The 18,860-nt window shown below is 25.5% G+C and overlaps 2 protein-coding genes across 2 annotated transcripts in view; one reads left to right on the plus strand and one right to left on the minus strand.

The window, feature by feature from the left end:
• Positions 1-18,860, minus strand: part of LOC126899347 (neurexin-1) — a 154,397-nt gene that overhangs the window by 36,589 nt on the left and 98,948 nt on the right. The window contains exon 4 of the mRNA XM_050674151.1: positions 7,914-8,079. Within this exon, the coding sequence (XP_050530108.1) occupies positions 7,914-8,079 (166 nt within the window). The remainder of the gene's footprint in view (positions 1-7,913; positions 8,080-18,860) is intronic.
• Positions 17,011-18,853, plus strand: LOC126899358 (uncharacterized). Its single transcript, XM_050674229.1, has 2 exons — positions 17,011-17,162; positions 17,239-18,853. Exon 2 carries the CDS (start codon positions 17,307-17,309, stop codon positions 18,495-18,497), a length of 1,191 nt encoding a protein of 396 aa, XP_050530186.1. The 5' UTR covers positions 17,011-17,162; positions 17,239-17,306; the 3' UTR covers positions 18,498-18,853.

Here is an 18,860-nt window from a genome sequence, read left to right on the forward strand (position 1 = left end):
ATTTTTTAGTAAACGTGGGTTTTAATAAAAACTTTTTATTTACTTTTCCAATGAAATGAAAAAAATTGTTTTAATATAAATTATAAACAAAATGTTTTTTCGTGGGAGTGAAAAGTATTGTGAATCAGAAATTAAATCATGCATTAATGCATGATTAATATCATTAATGCATCGGATATTATATAAATAATTTCATAGTAACATCAAAAGTTAAATTCTAACGACAAATAGTAGTAAAATTAAAACTATATTAAAAATATTATTAATTTAAAAAAACTAAAAAATATTAAAAATATTAAACTCAAAGCCACAAAAAAATTAATGAAAAGTCGCGGATACGTATTTCGGAAACAATGTTACCATTATCAACGCTAAACACATACTGACACCCCGACTAGAAAAAACTCCCTTATATACCCCTAGTGACCTTATCACCTAGTGACGTTATCACTAAGTAATATTATCACATTTTGCCAGTTTACACAAGTTTAATAATGAATTTTTCAGTGGGCCAAGATCCCAATTAATTAAATTGTTTTTATTTTTAAACATTTCTATTGCTTCTCTGATATTAAGTTCTTTGTAATTATTTACGTTTTTAATTAGTTTTATGGTTTTAATAGAGTGATTATGTGTCAATAAATGTTCAGCCACTGGNGACACATTTATTGACAAATAGTAGATTTATAAATACACTTTTTTGTAATCATTATGTATGATAATATGATTTTATCATGCGTGATCATTTATTTTATCAAATGAAAAAATGATTTATTATAGAAAAACATTTTAATGGAAATTTTAATTATGCTTTTATATTATGGTCAACATATTGTCAATAAATCATATTATAGTTCTAGAAATCCAAAAAGCCCAAGTGATTAGGAAATCTACTAATACCCATGTATTATCAATATACGTAGGTAATCATGATGAATAAGAGTATTGTGAATTAAATATCGATTTATTTTATTATTTTGCTAACTCTTTGTTTCGTTAGAACTCATACCAGTATACTAAGAGACAAAATAAAATACAATAAAAACAATAACAATAGTAATGTTTATACTACGTGTAGATTCATAAATAAAAATTGTACACGTCAATATGGAATAAATAACAAATTAATCAAATCATCGTTTGACATTCTATTTGAAATAGAAGTATGAACGGGGTGGAAAAACCTGACCCAAAATACATTGCATTATACAATTTCAAAACACAATGGTTCCAAAGGTAATCAATGCAAAACTACAGTTTGAAATATTAACGATTTGACCTTTAACGCTTTTGAATAGGTTTCATATAACAGAGTTTTATTGAATACAATCGCAAGAGTTTTTATTCACCGTAACGCTCTTATCTTGGCATTTAAAAATATTCATATAGGTTAAACGCCAAACTCACACTTCACCGAAATGTCCAAAAAGTCATAAAAAATACCAGATGTGAGTGTTAAGGTGAATTTAACGTAGCCATGCATTATTATAAGTTTTTATTTTATTAAAATTCAATATAAAAATATAGGTATTCTCTATATAAGAAATATAGTTTTATATAAGTAAGAAATAAACTTTTAAAAATTACATTTTTTAATTAGTTTCGTGATTTTTAAGTAACCTTATTTTAAATACAGTTAAAAGTTTAAATAAACGTTGAAATAAACAATTTCATTACTATTGATTAAAACCACAAAAGTGTTTAATTAGTAAAACCCTGCTCTTTTATTGAAATACAATACATAATATTTAGAAAATTTTAGTTTAAAGTGTATCAATATTATTTGTTAACAGATATCTTATTAAACATTCTTGAAAGTTAAACTTTAATTGTTTTTCTTAGTATTTTGAAATCTTAACAATCCTTTTAATAACAGTTATGAGTTAGTATTAAAGTTTGTTACAAATAAATATTTGTACCATCCGGACTTTATCCAGAAATTAAGTGTAATGTAGCAATGAAACTTTTTGTTCAGGTCATGTTATCTTAGTACGTATCTGTTTAATTATAACGACTAAGAGTTTATAAATACATGATGAAATAAAGATAAAACTCAAAGTAATTTCAAATAGTTTCCTTTTTATCTTTTTTATTAATTCTCACTTCGGTTCCTGCGCTTTAATTTTAATTGGATAAAATTCAGTTATTTTTTACCAACATTCCTTTTATTTCATTACTTGATTTCTAAAAATGTTTTTAAATCTTCTCTTCCTCATTATTGTCCTAGCGGAATAATTGCTTCTTTGTTTTGCAACATAATATTTCAATGTTATAAAATGATTACATTAGTATTGAATAGAGGAAGCCCAGTGGAAAAATAACGAGAATTAAAAGGAAAATATAACTTTATCAAAAGTCTCCCAACAAACTTGATTTACGCTATGGCCATAAAAATGCATAGGTCTAAAATTCTCAGTGAATAATAATGATTACTATTTTATTTATAAAGTTACTATAGAATATTCACGATGAAATAATTTGGATTTTCTATTTAATGACACATACCTTTATATCACTAACTTTCAATGATTGGTTAAATATTTTTTTGTTACTTTTATCTAAAAACAACATTAGACATATTAAACTCATATCAAAACTAGCAGTTAAATGATCTTATAGTTTTTTAGTTTTCTAAAGAATTCTAACTCATATAGGATTTAAATGTTTTGCGTCATTCCATCTTTTTACAATGTGTCATTGTATGGTTACTCATTCGGTGCATTCCTCAAATACAATTGTTTGGAAAATTCTAAATGAATACTCCTGTCATAACCACAAACCTTAACCGTCATTAGGTTTAGAAATAATATGAAACGGCGGTGAAAATGTCACTTCTACCTAAAATTTAATCCATAAACATCAAAAACTTGTCAACTGTTTCAGTAAGTAAAGTGTCAATATGGAGTTCTACATTTATAGCTAACATAAAAATATGCAACAGTAAAATATACAAGGTATTTGAAAAAATCATATGTTTTTATAAAAATTGCCTTCTTAATCTAACAATGTAATATCTAATTGAATACACCACACAATATACTTTCATAATTACGTCTTTGAATATATTTTTTAGATATGTTGATTCCTTTAATGCGCCATACCAAATATTTTTGAAAATACAAGAGCTAATCATATATATTTTCGTAATTATTATATTTTATTATAGATTAGCTTGACAAATAATCAATATTGTTGCAAAAAAAAATATTTCGTATTGANTAGATATGTTGATTCCTTTAATGCGCCATACCAAATATTTTTGAAAATACAAGAGCTAATCATATTTATTTTCGTAATTATTATATTTTATTATAGATTAGCTTGACAAATAATCAATATTGTTGCAAAAAAAAATATTTCGTATTGAATGGATTAATGTATGTAAAATGTATGTTTTCATAATACTTTAAATATAAACGGGTAGATGTGATGAAAATGTGTTGTTCCTTTAAGCTAGGTTAAGTATCTTAGTCTATGATGTGAATTTATAAGAATTGTGGCCAGAAATATGTTTATGAGTAAAAATTAAAAACCTTAATTTTCATGGGTTCAGTAAAAGGACGAGGTCACAAGCGACTAACATATTTTCTACACGTTTTCGGAACTAGAACTTGTGTTAATTTAATCGTATATTTATTTATTTTTTTTATAATGTTTAACGTACTGATAAATAAATTTAAGACGTGACGAATTTAAATAATTTAATATTATTCATTTTTATTTGATTACATAATTATATATTACATCAAGAAAATAATTACAATATACATTTTAATTTATGCAGCGCTGTCTGAATAAGAAGCGTTATTGAAATCGTTAGTCTTTTTTTTTTCAGAACGGCGAAATCTATTTTGGAAATAATGCTAGTATTATTACTTTGATGTAACGCAACTTTTCGTACTGCTCAAGTAAAACTGAAATAAAATAATACCTGAACTCAGTAAACAATTCAATTAGTTGCTTTCAAATGTATTAGACATCTATGTTCATTTATGAGAATTTTAACACATGTATCATATCAAAAATTAACTATAGGTGAAATTGGAATTCAAGCTTCTATATAAAGAAAAAAAAATTTCAAAACCGTTTAATTACAAGTACAAATCTTCTTCAAATAATAATGTGTCTAGAGAGAAAAAAGTAATTTTGTCCAAATAGTTTTAGATCCTGTATGGTTCATTGTTAAATTTGAGGATTTTCTTTCCCAAATCTTCCATTGTATATTAATTTGGTGATATCAATGTCGGCTTATGAAAAAGTTTCATGGATTATTTATTAAGAAATAGATGCTATAGACATAGTATAGTTTTTTATTTCTGACGATAAAAAAAAATGTGGTAGTTTATATGATAGATGAGAGTACTTTATACTAGCAACACAATACAAGTACCAGAAAATTTGTTCGGAGGTATTGGAAACTTTATTTTAGGTAGATTTTTCATTTTTTATCTCAAAAATCAATTGTTTTTATAATTTAGCATTTATTTATATGGTCATAGCTATTTAAAATGTATTTAATAATCATTATTTACTTTATAATTAATATATATTTGTTGTAATACTGAAGTAAAAATTTTTAAAGTCTTTAATGATATAAAAACAAGTAAAATTCAGTATCTGAATATATTAGCTCTGTGATAGACAATTGAACAATTTTAATTTAAAACAAAATTTACTTTTAGCTTTTTATTTAAATTAACAAAAACGTGTAAGTGATGTATGACTGAAATGAGTATTTATAATAACCTGAAATGCAAAACTATATATATAGTACCTCCTCTCTAAAACTTTATAAATTACTCGAGATGTTTTTAAGTTTGTCTTTTGAAAACTTACCGTTGGTTTCAAATAATTATTATGCTTTACCGGTTGAAGAACCAGCCTCTAGTTTTATATAATTATATAATCCACAAGCTTAGTTTCAGGTCACTTAGACACTTGAATGTACGTTAATCAAAAGTTTTGAACGTATCGTTAAGGCTCTTTCCCATGTGTGTTAGTTATATCAAGTTTTAAATAGATTTTCCAAATATCGCCTATACGATTGAGTACAACAACTGAACGCTGTGAAATTTGTATTAATTTCACGTTTGAGTTAATGTTTAAAGACCTATAACATACACACCACATTAAACAACAACACTTGATAAATAGAATAATGTGTACAGACGGGAAACGTTCAAAAGTAATTCAAGTAGAATTATATAATTAATGGGTAATATAATTGAAGCGACTTTATTACCTCATTTTAGCTAAAACTTATTTTATTTAAATATGTATATTATCGTCAGGTCTTAGAAAAAATATCGGAAATTCATCATAATGATTTTTATTCAGTAAAAATAAAGTTACAAGTACTCTAAAAGCCAATTTCATAGAATTAAAATAACATTGCAACGTGTTTGGGAGACTTTGCAATGGTATTTTGCTTTGAATAACGGCATTTTATTTGAACTATAAATGTCTGTAATACAGATTATCCCGAGAGTCTATGACATCTGTCGTTGGCGTGAAGCTTCTATAAATTATTGTCAACTACAATCTAAATCGTATTTTGCTAACATTTACTATAACGAGTTATGTATTGTTTCTTACTATAATATTAGGGAAAAATCAGATAGTACAGACATTTGTACATTCACGTGCAAATAAAACCTTGAAGTTTAAATAAAAAAAAAGTAATATTAAAAATAATATCTCATAAGATTTAAGATTGTAAGGTTAAATTCTACTCGGATAAAAGTTTGAAATAAGAAACTTAAACCAAATGTTTTTTGTATGCTTTATTATTTTCAAATTTCAATTTCTCTAGATTCAATTATTTAAAACATGAATCAACAAACAATTTCTAATCTAACACAGTGACATGAATGGCCACATTCATTTGAAATAATTTAACATAGAAACGTAAATTTAAAGTTAATTCAAATTGTAATTAATTAAAATAAATAGTTAATTTTATAAAAATAAATTTCAAACGGAATGACATAAAAGGAAGTTTTAACTTAGAAAATATTTAGTTTATTACTATAACTAATTTATCTTTTCATTAATAACTACATGCTTTATTTGATAATTAAAACTTTAATCTATTAATTATCAAAATACCTCATTGCATGACCTTTAATAATTAAAAAAATTAATTTTCTCTGTAGTTATTCGAACTTTTAAACAACAATATTTTTCATCATCATTGGCGTTTAATCATTTATCGTTAGTGAATATCTTTAATACATAATAAAAATATTTATTTTGATAAGATTATCTCAATGGTACTAAACTTAAACTATATCAGTGCATTTTTCTTAGCAAAGGCAAAATGGTTAATGCCGATTTGTATGATATTAAAAACAATTTGTTTAATTGTTATATATGAGAAAAAAAATTTTCATGTGGTAACATTCATTAGATATTTGTGAGATAGGATATAAATGGCCAGGACAGAGAATTGCCAAGTAAATAAAATAGAATTTTTTAATCCTTATTTTAGCAGACACTCGAAAATTTTTTGTAGAGAATTATGTTAGTACAATTATAGTTAAACAACACTTGATAGTATTAATATTTGATAATTTTATGATGTGTTATTTTATTATATAGTATTAATTTAAGAATCATAAGCTTTAATATTAAATTTAGTTTTAAAATATTATTAAAATAAAAGTTATTTTTTCATGACATTTCATTTGAGTAATTTAATTAACTAGAAGATCTTTTAAACGGGTTCTATTGTTCTAATTGTTTATAAAAATTTACTTGTGTCCTTACTTACTCAACATTCTATATACTCAAATTAAGTAGTATTTTATATAACTAAAAATAGTTAATAATACAATTTTTAGTTTTTGTTTTGTTGGTAAAAATATTAAGTAATGAACATTTAATCATCTTTAAGTATATCATAACTTTTTATATAATTTTAATTGCTTATTTTTTATAGGCCCCATTACTAACCACGCAAAATATCCTATAAATATTTTGTCTAATTTTAATGAAATACATGAATATTTTATATTTCAATCTTGTTGGTAACAATGAATTATTAAGAAACAAAAGACATTTTAAATGCTTCATAATCTTTGATTATTTTATATAATATCTTTGGATCAATATATCGTATATTTTACTGTTATAGTTGTAGATAAACTTTGAAAAGTTGTAAAATTTTACAATAGACACGATAAATATATTGTAAACTTAATTGATTGAATATATTGATAAACCTAAGATCAAATTTCCTAAACATTATTAATTATTTTTAAGATAGATCCTTAAACTAAAAAAAAAGTTCTAGTAAAATTGTCTCGACAATTTTGAAATGAATCAACGTAGATGTAAGAAAATAATTTCGAGATACAAAAACAAGAATGGTGCCATTCGATAATCGATAAAAGCCCATCAATAAGTATCCTGTCCAGTCAAAATTGGCTTGAAGATAAATTTAAGATAAACAATTTTTTAACCGAGGTGCTATTGTGCCGAATAAATATATTACGTATAATAAAGTAAATCTCCACATCATGATGGATATATATATATATATTTTTTGGGATTTAGAGTTCTCAGGATTTTTTTTATTGACTTTTGTGCGGATTTATTGCCTAACGACAAATACCACGTACCCTAAATACATTGTTCGGCAAAAAGTTTGTCCAGCAATCCTCTACGCCCAAGTATAAATCGACCGTTTTGTCGAAAATTCCGCACTGAAAACGCCTATAAACCGACGGTCATAAACTTAACTCCGATTCGAGTAGTAATGCGTGAGTGCATGCACTGTAAAGCATACTAGCGAGCGCAATATTATAATATAATGTTTATGTTATTTTCCAACAAATGTTTTATGTGACGATATCAAAACGCTCACCGTTTACATTTTACACGCCAATAAGAGAACTTTGGCAAGCACTTACCTATTTCACAATAAACTCCCTCGTAGTTTTTGTCTCGACACTGGCATTTTGGACCCGAATCGGTGGATATGCATATTCCGCCGTGTTGGCAAGGATCGTGTTTCTCGCACGCATCTGGATTGGCCCGATGGTGATTAGACACTTTGCCACCAACACCGCCATTGACCTGTTAAACATAAAAAAAAGTAAGCCGTTAATAACGAGGCTGTTGAATTTGCCAAGTACAACATATAATGGCATGTTGACGTATAAATTTAAAGTTGTAATCAATACTAACAGCGTACAAAAACATTTTTACACTTACTTCTGTTTCAATAGCGTCAAATGATCGATTTTAATTTAAGTTTAGAAAATGTGGCTGTCATCTACAATTCATATTTTATTTCAGTGGGTTTTTTACTGTTAGAAATGTTGCAAAAATTATAAAGAGACTTAAGTATATAGATTGTTCATTCACACAATGAGACATCATGATTTTATCGGCTTTTTTTTTTTGTCTGCATTGTCAATTGCCATTCTTTTTTTTATGTTTAGTGAACCCACCGAGTTCACTGAGCCTGTTTGTAAGCTTACGACCTCCTTCCTACTTTTACATCATCAACACTCTAACTCGATATGTCTTGAGTTTACTGTATTATTGTTATTGTAGTATTAAACTTTAGATACTAATTAGTATCAGCATAGTTCAACCACGGCACTCGTAAAGATTTAAGATAGTAAAACGATTCCAGAAGGAAATTCTAAGTGCAATCGTTTGTCGAATATTTTCACCAAAGTGTAATTAAGAAATTATTTATTTCAATGAAACACTTTCACACTTTTATAATAAATTTGTTGAAGTTTAATTTTCAACGCTAAATTAAAGATATTAAATATAAAATAAATATAATTTCTCTGAACGATGTAAATACACCTATTACTTTTCATTTATCATTTAATTATGAATGTATTAAAGTTCTCGTGGATTGTTGTATTAGTTAGAAAATTTAAAGGTGTATTTATAGATAAATTCACGTTTTGATTTGTGTGCTGACGATTCGAACTTGTTGCAGAGTTACAAGTCCAAGGAGTAGCTATACTATCGGTCTAGTTGGTTTTCTATTTTTCTTCGTATGGGTAATCAGTTGAGAACCCAATATTGACCGATAACGTCAATATTATTATATAAATTTATTTTTTTTTGTTGTTGATATTATTGTTGATAAAACGACTGTCTTTTTATTATTGGTGTTGTTTTAATATTTTTAGTTTTTGTTGTTGTTTTCGAAACTGTTGTCATTTTAGTCTTTCTTCCCTTTTTATACTTTTTAATAACGAAAAATATTCATTGGATCAAAAGTTATTAAGAATATAAGAATCTGGTGGGATATTCTGTATATTATTACTTTTCATTTTGTGTTTTTAGATAATTTAATTAATGCGAATTAGTGATTATAGTTTAATTTTTAAATTACCTCCAAACTATTGTATATTTCAACGTATTTTTTTTTTTTTTGTTACGAGTAAAACAACTATTGAGCAGATTATAATCTTTTAGTAATTAGTATATGCGTTTAATTGATTGAATTATTTTTAATCCTAATAAATATTTACTAAACCATATTTTTGTTTAACAAATATAAATCTGATAATTTCATCATTTTATTAAATAATTTAAGTAATTTACATGTATAAAAACATTAAAACGAATGTGTTCATTAATAATCATATATACACGGTGATTTTTTTTAATCGATCAACAAATATGTATAAAGTATGGTAGTATGGCACATTGTAGTGAGTTTATAAATACACCAACTATATGCAACTATGCTATACAGATAGCATATCTATTGATAAAGTCATAATTGACAATAAAATCTCCTTTTCTGTGATAACGACGTGATAAAAAAGCAATTAGCTTCCTGTAATTGTAATCCCTCATATATTATACATGTATATTAACTCAAAAATTTTAAAATTTGAAGTTTTTTGTTTAATGAACGAATAATGTTATGTTAGAAATTCAAATGTCTTTCATTATTAAGTTCAAACCTCAAAAATTTTATTGAATTCGAAATATGTGTTTCCTTTGGAAAAAAAAGTTGACACCCTTATAAAGCATAAGAGATAAACTTTAAAAGTATTATACAACTAATAATTCAAAAATGTTTTAATTATTTTTATTCTGTAAGTAATTGAGTTGGTTACGATAAAAGATCACCCTATGATTCATATTCATACATAGAGGAATAAATATGATATATCAATATTAACATATATAAAAAAATCAATTTTCTACACCAATACTTTTAAATAAATTATTATTGATTAATTGTTGCAGTAACTGATCATGAGTTCTCAACATTTTCACAAACCTTTCAAAAAAATTGAAGTAAACGTTTTTTATTAATAAATTTAAAATGTAGATATTTTATCGATTGAAATCGATTAAAAGATGTATTTAATTATATTTAGATCTCTGAGATTATTAATGAAAACATTTTTTAAAGAATTTAAATAACACAGTAGCATTGAAATACCGAAGACTATTAATTTCCTGTATTTATTCTAAATAAATTTCAAAGGAATCGCTACTATCGAAATAAAACCTTTAGTATAAAATTTTATTACGCAATTAAAATGGCTTTTAAAGAATTGGTATAAACTATATGAAGAACATTATGCATTAAATAAAATTTTAGATTAAAAAATAATAAATCCTAAAAAAATATTCCGTAGTAGTCAGCGAAAACACGCACTAAAAGGTTTCATAATAAACCATGTTTTACCCAATTTTTGAAACCCTAGATACAAATTTTTTTGCAAAAAAATATTTTGTAACATAAATTAATTTAGTTGGAAACGTGTCCCTTACAACATGCAATTTTTTAGCTGTTCTCAATAAAAATAGTCTGGGCCGGAATCTTTTATCGGCGGCCAATTGCCAGAAAATTAATTGGGTTGTATAATAAAAATTCATTGTGGTATCGTTGGCTAGTGTTGGCATTTTGTTTCGATGATTGTAAGAACTGCACTGTAATTTCCTTCAACAACATTCCACTGTTAATTTATTTATTTATTGCCTTTCGTCGTCCATCCAACAAACGCACTTGTTTGGAAACTCAAAAGGATGAGTAATAACAGTAATAATAACGAATATAGTGGTTTTAATAATAGTAGTAGTAGTAGTAGTAGTAATAACCGTAGTAGTAGAGTAAAACTTTTTACCGTAAAACACACATTCAAGTGTATAAAAAGAAAGCGCTCATTTATACATAAATATTTTATACTTGTAATGCCGTTATACGAAGCTGGGTAGTGGCACGCCAATATTGATCTCGGATGCGGCTGGTCACGATGAGGGGAGGGTAGAGTGGTAGCGTCGAGCGAATCCCTTTGGGTTGACGTTATAAACGAACGCTTGGGCGGATAACCGTCACCGCCGCCGTAGACGGCCAGTAGCGCGCATCTCCCTTTGCTTCTACCGCCATCGGATCTCCTCCGACCGCTAACGTCGTTTGTCCGTTCAGAGAACTTGGCCGTTTCCTTATTTTGTTCGGTGTGCGTGTCCGTCTGAGCGACCCCCGAGACTGGCTGAGTATGTTCTTTTGTTTAGCTTCTCTAAACTAGACAGCTTCTCAAATATTACCCATGAACACAAATGCCATCAGTGAAATCTTCCCAATTACTATTTCTATGCTTTTCCTGCGGCACTAATACTGCTGTGGCAATAAGACGTTGTACAAAAACCAATATACCCTACAGTTTGTCAAATTCAATTAAAATTTTTGAATGAAACTTAGAACAGTTCATGTAAAAATGACATAACTTTCTAGACATCGACATTCCATTCAATTGCAAAACAATTCAAAAACTTACTTAACTATTATTTCATAATGAATAATCGGTGCCATAATTAATTATCAGTAAAATTGCTGACTTAAATAATCTCAAGTTTTATATCCCACGAGGTTATATTTCATCTTTTGTGAAAAATGTTCTTTTCGTAGAATTTAATAATTACGTATACACGTGGCAACCATATTGAACAACGTGATTCATATGGTAATTAAAGTAGTTAGACATATACGTGATGATTATTTGTCTTAACAGTAAAGTACCCAATCGAACAACTGTTTGATCATATTAACTAGAACAATAAAATCAACTTGAATATTTAGGCCATTACTTATATCTCAATGAAAAATGGCTAATCAGCTGCAAATAATATTTGACTGTGGATCTGATATCCAAGTAAAAAAAAATAAATAGCTACGTTATTTATAATTATATATCGATTGTAATCAATAATTTGTTAAAAAATTTAATTTTATATTAGAAAGATATTTTGAATCTCAAATAAATGTTTAAGAATAATTTTCATGTAACAATTTGAAGGTTGTTACGTTATTAAATGAGTAATTAATATTAATTTGTATATTTATTCAGACCATTGTTAGTTGTTTAATTAGACATTTGGCTTCATGACTGAGAGAGCAATGTATTAATATAATTGAATGAATCTCGTAGAAGACTTTTCTACGTGGGTAGCTTTTGATATTAACAATTAAGTTGAGATAATGTAATAATAATGAAGAAAATTTGTAAACAAATATAAAGTACAATTCAAACAATTTACAAGAATACACTTGAAACTGGTACCCGGTGAACAAATACTTCAGAGTGTTACATTAAGGACACTCAAAAAAATGCTATTAAAACATGGATTTATTCATTGGTATTTTTTTAATAAGATTAAAAATCATGTTGAATTTATAAATGAATGAATAACCCTACTAAGTTCTTTGTACATTTATTCTATTGTATAATATTACGAGAAGTCACATGACCAAAGTAAGTATTTATTGACTGATTAATATTTTTATATTATTAAATATAATATTTAATGACATTGTCGTTCAATGTTCATGAATAATACTGATACTCCATTTCAATAATAATCGAAGGTTTACTCTGTATAGTTATCAGAGCATGTACAATTTGTTACATATATATTTTCAATACAATTTCATTTGTAGGTATTCAAAAATAATCTTTTAATTATTCAGTTTGCATGACTGTAGCTAATTTAATATCAATATATTCAAATGTACGTATGAATATATTTTATATGAAAATTCATTAATTTTACAATTAATTTATGACTATTTGCACAATACATTTAACATTATTATATATTTTCATAATTTTAATCGTACTTGCAGTTTGTTAAGAACGCATACATTATTTTAAATCAATCTTTTAAATAACATTCATAGGGTTTCAATCCTATATAAACTAAATACAGAGTACGTGTAAAAAGGTCAAATGGAAATGTTTAGGTTCATGTGTAAGAGAATGTATTTATGAAAATACTTCATTGTTAGTTATTCATTAATTAATTAACGCCTTAATATATGAAACACTTAAATCCAATAAAATAACGCATTACATGAACCAATGAACTGATAAAACAATACATAAAAGTGTACTATTACTTTAACATTGAATAATAAAATTAGATGTTAGCAAAAATCTACTTTTTTATGACTCTTTTTTAGTTAATATGTTTGTATTAACCAAAACGAATAAGTTACGACACAAATTAATTATTATTTTATTATATTGAAAAAAATGTTGCCATATACGAGTAATAATTGAAATTTTATTTAAAAGTTTTTTTACTAAATATGATTTATGTGATTTTATTTGGTAATTTACTACAATTAAGACAATTTTTTTTATTAAATAATTTATTAAATTCAACTATAGTGAAAATAAAACTTATTATTATGAAGTAACATTTTTTATTTTGTAATCAAGTAATTAGCACATTGAAATACAAACATTTTATAGAATTATATAATAAAAGTTATACAAGAGTCCCTACAAAATAATTTATAATTCTATAGTATGGACTAATGAAATAATAATATAAAAATGCTTTGAAAGTATTTTCATTTACAGCAACTAATACAAGCAGGTAGCAATTTTGTCTATATAATGCGCCTTCTTTGTAACTCGAATTATTTCATTATTTATTGTATTTGTTAACATCTATGGTCTCAGCTTGCTCTTTCATTAAAATGTGATATTTTTATGTGTTCTATACATACATATGTTATACTTTAAACATGCTGTTAATTCCCTCAGGCACAATTATAAAAGTTATAAAAATATACAAGACATACAATTTTGTTTAAGGTAAATACGAGCTAAGATTATCATAAATATTTAACAAAAAAATTCAAAATTAAATAGCATTGTAAATATATTCAAAATAAATATGTCTTGTAAGATTTTTGAAAAATTAAATCAATTAAACTTTAATAGAAAAATTCGATAAAAAAATTATTTTAATCTTGATAAAATTATAAACTATACAAGTATAAGACAATAAAAAAGTAATTTAATCTGTGTAAATGTAATTAGTTAACTTGTTACTAAATTCTAAAGATTTAAAAAATTATATACATGACTAAGAATTTAATAAAATTAAGTGAATCTAAAATGACTTGGAATATAGGTTAGAAAAGTTCCATAAAAGCTAGACTTTCACGGTTTCTATAAATTATTTGGTAAAACTTCTATTTAGTTTAACATAAAGATGTAATTAATTATAAAAAAAATTAGTTAAGTAATTGTATCATTATATTTATATAGCAAGTATTATGGTGTAGTAAATATAAACGAATGGGTATTGTAAGTTCATTATTTTTCTTGGAATATCTAGCGGTTTTTTTTTAAATTGAATAGTTGTAGTTCTTATATTTTTACTGTCTTATTTAAATGTATGTTTGAAATAAATTTTTTGTTTTTATCTCAAAAAATCACCTTAAACCTAGTAACATTAAGCTAACTATTACAAAATTGTATATTTAATACCAAATTTGATCCATAAAATATGTATGTATTTANAAAATTGTATATTTAATACCAAATTTGATCCATAAAATATGTATGTATTTATATTCGAACTTTTATTCTAAGTTGAGTTGAATATCCAATCATTAAAGAATATTTTATAGTTTTGAACACTGTAATTTATTAATACGCGCTAATGTTTGTTAGCGTATAACTACTCTAGTAACGTTTTTTAAAATTCACTCAGTGATAAGTTTATGTTAATTACGTAAATATAAGTATGTATAAAATACACTATTTAATAAATATATGCTGTTGAAATGAATGATAGCTCAATAGAGAATCAATTATTATTGATAGTTTATTAGTTATCATTTTTTTTTGTAAACTTTTATAAAAAAATTGACTTGTATATTTAAAGTAATATTTACACTAGTAAAGGGGTTAAAGTCGACACTAAATATAATAAAATGTTTGTATAAAAAAAAAACTAATGTAATAACATATAAACGCTTTTAGTAACATCTTCCCCAATAATTATTGGCTATTTAAATTTAATGACCTTATTAAGTATAGATGTTGTCTGTCTTGTAAAATGTATTTTGCTATAGAAATTTCAATTATTTTTCGTACGTGCATAACTCTCTGCTTATTTTGTACACGCAAACATGCAAATTTACGTTTACTGGATAAAATCAATACTAGTTAATTTTTATTACAATTCATACGTTACAAAACGCTGCAGTAAAGTCACTAAATATAATGTTTGTATTTCATTGGGTATGAAATAATCATAAAAAATATTATTAAAAGGTTTTCTAAAATCCTATACTAAGCATACAACATTTAACAACTTCCTAACCTAAATCTAAACTATGTGTAATTAATAAGAACCTTGACCAAATAGAATTATTGAATGGTATTTATTATTACACATAAATTTTATCTATAGTATATAATATAATTCGGAGTTTCTTTAAAAAAATTTGAGTATTTGGCGTTTCTATTATTTTTTTTTTATAACTTTGGTTTATTTTATCAAATTTTATAGGACAATATATATGGAGATTCTCATGTGTAGATGTGTTACTCACAATCCATAATTGGCATTACTTTTGCTTCATTATACGGTCGGAAACGGATTAAAACACGCGTAAACTTGCCACAATTAATTAAGATTCTGTTGATGAAAAAACTTATTTAAAATTCAGTACATGAAAAATTGTTAACAATATTAAAAACGCAAAATAAATAAATTAATCTTTTTACAAAACTAAAGGTGTTAATGTATACAATTTTTCACGGACTTATATTATATCACACGTAGTAAAATAACATTACTCATTCAATAACTAATTGAACTAATTGCTTTAAGATGGATTTTAAAAATTTTAATGACATATTCTTATATTTTTAACTAAGACATATATTACATGTTGTTGTAAAATGGCTTTCAACATAGTACAAAAATATCAAGTTGATTTCACATAGAGTAAAATATCTAACGTGAGTTGAAGTAATTAACTAAATCTTTATTGCTTCTATTTGAATTAAGTCATCTAAATTTTATATCTCTCAGTAACGAACTAACTTTTATTCCCATTAGGATATTTGTTAATCTTATAATACATGATAGGGTGTGCTATATCCCACTTACTGTTCAATAATTATCGATAACTGAAATGTTTAAAATAGTTTTATTGACGATTCCTTAAGGAGGGAACAAAGCATGACAATATCACATTTACAGCTAATGGTCTTTTTCGGTTGGATAACGAAATTACTTTGTTCTTAACATTACAACAGTTAAAGGATTTCTTTTCTCTAAACTCTTTTTGTCAGTACAATAAATATTTACAGTAGGTTTTAATTGAAATTCGCATATCAAAGTACACTCGTTATTCAAATATACTATTATATAATACTTTGTTTTTATTTAATAAAATTTAACGATCAGTGACATCACTCAAAAACTTATTAATTTAATTTAAAAATAGTTTACAGTATCAAAAATTAATATTGATGAGAATTAATATTCTCGGAATATTAAAAATAACACGTCCAAAGTTAGGAGACTTTTAGAGAGCAGACTATAGAATAATACATATAGGTGTATCAAAGAAAATACTTGTCGTGGGAGAAGTAAGGATTATCACGAATACAATGCTAGAAAAGAAAGTTAAAGGGGTTATAAACAATATGACGATAGAATTTTTCTAGACAAGTTCCAAACGAAACCTAAATATATGTAAAAACTTTAGGTTAGCGCCATCTGTGTAATTGTGTTGATATTTTATAATTGTGTTATCAGTGTCTATCTGTTATATGTAGTTCTTTTTAGTGTGTTTCCCTTAATAATATAAATGTGTGGTAAACGTCGTGTAATTAATTATTCTTTTTTAGGTAAATGTTTTGTTTATTTAAATTTGTATTTGTTTTTTAATTTATATTTAAACATGTTTGTAATATTCTTTTTTAGATTAATAAAATCGGTTAAAACCACATTACAAATTAATTACATTTCTGAAGGTACCATATTAAAAGAAGATGAGTATAAAGAAGGAAGAGAGAAAATTATTTATACATATTATCAGAAGAGGGGAAGACGTTTTTGAGGTAGCTGGTTTGTCAGAAAATAAGATTTTGTGGTGTATTTTGCCAAGTGAGTATCAAAATATTAAATGTCACAAAATTTTACTGTCAAAATCTACGATAAGAAGTGCTATTAATGCAATTAAACCGATTAATGGTTTTCGCAAAGTTGGCTTAAAAATAGATGAAGATCTAAAGAAAGAATATTTTGATGAAGAAGATAATTTATGCTTTAAAAATCTACCGTTAGAAGAAATAAACTCTATGTCTGATATCACTATTCAGTCAAACAGTTTTGAAGAAGGAATGATTTTAATGGAAAGAATTAAAGAATTGGAAAACAAACTTAGTTTAAGTGAGGAAGCTTCTTTACATTTAGTTGAAAAAAAATTTTTATTAGAAAAGTTTGAAAAAAAACAAAATGCTGCAGAATGGATAGAACAGTTTGAAAATGAATGCAAGCGACACAAAATAAATAATAACAAAAAGATTGAGGCACTTAGATTTTTTTTAGATGGGTCATCTAAAGATTGGTATGAGTCAAATTTGAAAAAGATTGGTCCAGTAAATTGGGATGAATGGAAAAGTTCATTTCTCATAATTTTTGTTGATAAAGGATGGATTAATGTAAGAAAAGCCTTTAATTACAAATACCTGGGTGGTTCTCTAGTAGATTATGCTCTGACTAAAGAAAGATTATGTTTAGAAGCTGAGAAAAATGCGACAGTTATGTCAAGAATTAACTTGATTGTAGTTGGGTTGTCTTTAGAGATTCAAGATGAACTTGACCGAGAAACAATAACAACGATGGAAAAATTGGTAACTGAACTAGCAAAATTAGAAGGTTCAGTAAGAACAAAAAAAAAAGAGGTTGCATCAAGTACAAATTCAAGTATAAAAACTGAAAATTTTAAGGGTAGAACTGAAGAACAAAAGAAGAAGATAAGTGAAACCTTTAAGAAACCTTGTTATATGTGTGAAAGTTTAGGGTGGCGAAACCGTTTCCATCCTACAACTGAATGTAGAAATAAAAATTTATACACTACTAAATTTAAGGTTAATCTTAATGAAGCAATTAATGATTCTGAGACTGATCAAGTATCAGAAATGATTAATATTGAATTAGATAATAAATCTTTAAACTAAAATGCCCGGAGAAATTAAATTCATTGATTAAAATTAATGTACTTGTTGATAATAAAATGATTATAAAAGCAGTATATGATAGTGGTTCCAATGTCAGCTTAGTAAACCAAAAAGTTGTAGATATTTTAAAATCAAGTTTAAAGAAAAACAAATCTGCTTTTAAGACAATCAATGGATTCAATTTCTGTACAGCACGGGCAAACCTTATTTTAAAAATTGGAAAATTTACAAATTATTTAAATACATATGTTGTTAAAAATAATAAATTTTCTTATGACCTTTTATTAGGTTTGGATGCTATTAAAACATTCAAATTAATTCAAGATCATAATCTAAATATTTTACAAAAGATTAATTCAAATA

This window comes from Daktulosphaira vitifoliae, unplaced genomic scaffold, assembly GCF_025091365.1.
Source record: "Daktulosphaira vitifoliae isolate Bord-2020 unplaced genomic scaffold, ASM2509136v1 Scaffold_2, whole genome shotgun sequence".
In the NCBI taxonomy this organism is placed as follows: Eukaryota; Metazoa; Arthropoda; class Insecta; order Hemiptera; family Phylloxeridae; genus Daktulosphaira; species Daktulosphaira vitifoliae.